General features: G+C 43.6%; 1 protein-coding gene across 1 annotated transcript; it reads left to right on the top strand.

Moving 5' to 3' along the window:
- The first annotated feature begins 210 nt into the window (after positions 1 to 210).
- Positions 211 to 2,744, top strand: LOC108771640 (uncharacterized). Its single transcript, XM_018536979.1, has 5 exons — positions 211 to 258; positions 401 to 637; positions 1,082 to 1,143; positions 1,358 to 1,578; positions 1,843 to 2,744. The coding sequence occupies exons 1-5, from the start codon at positions 211 to 213 to the stop codon at positions 2,742 to 2,744; spliced, it is 1,470 nt and encodes a 489-aa protein (XP_018392481.1).
- Positions 2,745 to 3,308: the final 564 nt, after the last annotated feature.

Raw genomic sequence — 3,308 nt, 5'->3', positions numbered from 1 at the left:
ACAAATTTTTTGATATTTAAGTAATCTTCGCAATTAGTTCGTAAATTAGAGATTTTGTTTAAATTCGCATACTTCGCTCAATAATTAAATTTTAAAGAGTTTTTTTTATGTTTTAATAATTGTATTTCCGAGATTAAGTTCCTCGTGTTCGAACGTTTACAATTTAAGAAGTATTGATATCTTTATTGAGGAAAGATTTATCAATTCCAAATGAGGACTGAGAAATTGGCTGAGATGAAAGGTGGTACGCATAGTACGGTTAGGCTATTTCGGATATCTAAGTATGCATAAATAGTCAAACGGTTCCGGAATAACTCTTAGAAAAGAAAGAGAGAGAGAGCGAGAAAGAGGGAGAAAGAGACAAGTGGGACACCTAAAATACTCGATATCATTGCCGCAGGGCTGGATACGGCGACAGGTACAGCCTAAGGGTAACACTTCGAGAGAAAAAAAGGAAGAATCTCAAAGCCCACTTTCCTTTAATTTAACCGTTGGTACAGGTTTTTACAGTCCTGGTGGCCCGTTCTGGAAATGCAAAGACAGGTGGGGAGGATGGGTAGTCGACCCAATTCGCGCCGGTGTTTACGTCGGCCACGCGTTCACACGGCGGACACTTTCATTTTTGAGAGACGCGCTCGTGAGCACGGACAAGTTCACGTAGAAATCCGTCCATAGGATTTCCGTCACTTACTATGAAAGACTACAAAAACTGGCGGGCGATTGCGAGGATGAGATAATTACGCTATCGTGACGAGCTTAGAGAGAAATAAGATCAATTACTCGACGGCGAGATACCCTTTTTTCGCACGGTCGATCACAATTAGCGTATCTTTTTATCAGTAGACGTTTATCGTCCATTTATATCTGCATTAATTCTGCGAAGAAAACTACACTATATTCTTTATGCAAAGTATTAATTTTTTTGGTGAAAGTCTTTGTGTTTTCTCCGATTTTTTTATCTTTACATAAAGATCACATTGTTATCAGCGTTTCTGTTGTCGTTATTAGTGCTACTAAGCATTAATTGAATTACTCTTATAAGACATTTACTTACAAAACTAACGACACAAATTTCTTTCAGACAATATTATACGGCCTCTTTGTTATCTCCGCACTTGGAGACCCGATTAGAACAAAGAGAGAGTGAGTATATAAATTGTTGTGTGTGTGAGTATATAAATATATAAATAAAATACAAAAAATTCACATTTATAAAACTTTATGCATTAATATTATTTATAAATAAAAATATTATTATTTATACACAAAGTCATGTAATATTAGATGCAGTTAAAAGTATTTAAGTTTTTATTATATTACCGTGTACGATGGCATTCTAATGAAAGAAATGTCGTAGGCCTCCCGTGAGCTCACAGTATGGTGCACCACCAGCATCATCCTACGGAGTACCAGACGTAGGACCATCTGATTCTTATGGTCCACCACCATCAAATTCCTACGGTCCACCCTCTGACTCATATGGTGCACCTCCGTCACCGCCGTCGTCTTATGGCGCACCATCCGGACCCTCGTCATCCTATGGAGCACCGCCATCGTCATCTTACGGGGCGCCATCAGGCGCCGATCACGGATCTTTTGGAAACGATCACGGTGGAGGATCATTTGATCTAGGCGGTGGTGATCACGGCGGAGGATCTTTCGGTGGCGGTCACGGTGGAGGATCATTCGGCGGATCTTTCGGTGACGATCACGGTTCCATCGGAGGATCATTCGATGACCATCACGGAGGTGGCGGCGGTTATGGTGGTGGTGGCGGTCACGGCGGCGGTGACGGCGGTTATGGCGGTGGTGGCGGTCACGGCGGCGGTGGCGGTCACGGAGGCGGCTTCGGATCGATTTCCGATTCCTACGGGCCGCCGTCACTACCCTCCGATTCTTACGGGCCGCCGTCATCACCGTCCGATTCCTACGGTCCTCCGTCACATGATCATGGGCCGAAGGGTGTATGGAAAAAGAAGTTGGTATGGAAACCCGAATGGAAGCAGATATGGAAAACAGAATCGAAGATGATCTGGAAGCAGGAATGGAAGAAGGTACAGGTGCCGGTTTGGAAGGAGATTCAAGTACCTGCGTGGAAGGAGGTCAAGGTACCTGCCTGGAAAAAGGTCCAGAAACCTGTTTGGAAGGAAATTCAAGTGCCGGCTTGGAAGGAGATTCAAGTGCCAGCTTGGAAGAAGGTATGGAAGCCCGTTTGGAAGGAAGTCCAAGTTCCCGTGTGGAAAGAAGTCCAAGTGCCAGATTGGAAGAAAGTTTGGGTGCCAGAATGGGTTAAAATTGGCATACCGGGAGAACACCCCGTAGGCAAAGATCATCATGGTTGGCAGTATACCAGCCACGATCTCTGGAAGAAGAAATTAATATGGAAGCCAGTCTGGAAGAAGGTCTGGAAAACGGAAAAGAAGCAAATCTGGGTAAGCGACAAGAAATTAGAATGGAAAGCCGAATGGAAACAAATTTGGAAGACGGAGAAGAAGCAAATCTGGGTGTCAGACAAGAAGCTGATCTGGCAGGAAGAATCGGTGCAAGTATGGGTGCCTCAAAAGAAACAGATTTGGATCACGCAGAAGAAACAGGTGTGGAAAGACGAATGGAAAAGCAAGTGGGTTCCGGCTTGGAAGGACGTGCAGGTACCGGCTTGGAAGAAGATCTGGAAGCCCGTCTGGGAGAAAGTTTGGGTTCCCATCGAGTCTCATCACGACGATGGTCATCACGGTTACAAGTAGATCGTCGTCGAAGGTCACGTTCGGCCGGTTTGATCTTTCTTCTGCGCATGCTTGTGACATCTGAAGCTCGAAAGGTCAACTCGGAAAATTGTTGGAGAATCGTGTCAGGAAAGTCGGTCGTATCTTGTAATGCCTTGTAATAATGGATTGCTCGTCGGTAGGATATATAGGTATCTCTTGAGAGGAGAAAAGGGAAGACCGACTAAACGTGTACCGCACGAAGAAGAGGAAAGCCTGCAACTAACAGTTAGAAAGCATCGCGACTATGAGATATGCACGAAAGTGGATGATGAAAATTTTCAATTGATCATCTTGGAGGCAGCGCGACTAAATTGCGTAGCAACTAAAGTCGGTTTGTCGTAAAATGTCGCAAAAGAAACCGAAATATCGATCAAAAAATGAGATATTATCATAATGAATGTGGAGATATCGTTATCTACACTTTACAGTATATTTCCCGAGAGAGTGAGATACGTACTAATAATTGATCTTTGTCAAATAAATTTATAACCATGACGCGCATTTCTAGAGATTACACGACTTGCTAAATTAAGCTTTAAGGCA

Source organism: Cyphomyrmex costatus, unplaced genomic scaffold (genome assembly GCF_001594065.2).
Source record: "Cyphomyrmex costatus isolate MS0001 unplaced genomic scaffold, Ccosl1.0 scaffold164, whole genome shotgun sequence".
Taxonomy (NCBI): Eukaryota; Metazoa; Arthropoda; class Insecta; order Hymenoptera; family Formicidae; genus Cyphomyrmex; species Cyphomyrmex costatus.
This window is presented reverse-complemented; position numbering and strand designations above follow the sequence as displayed.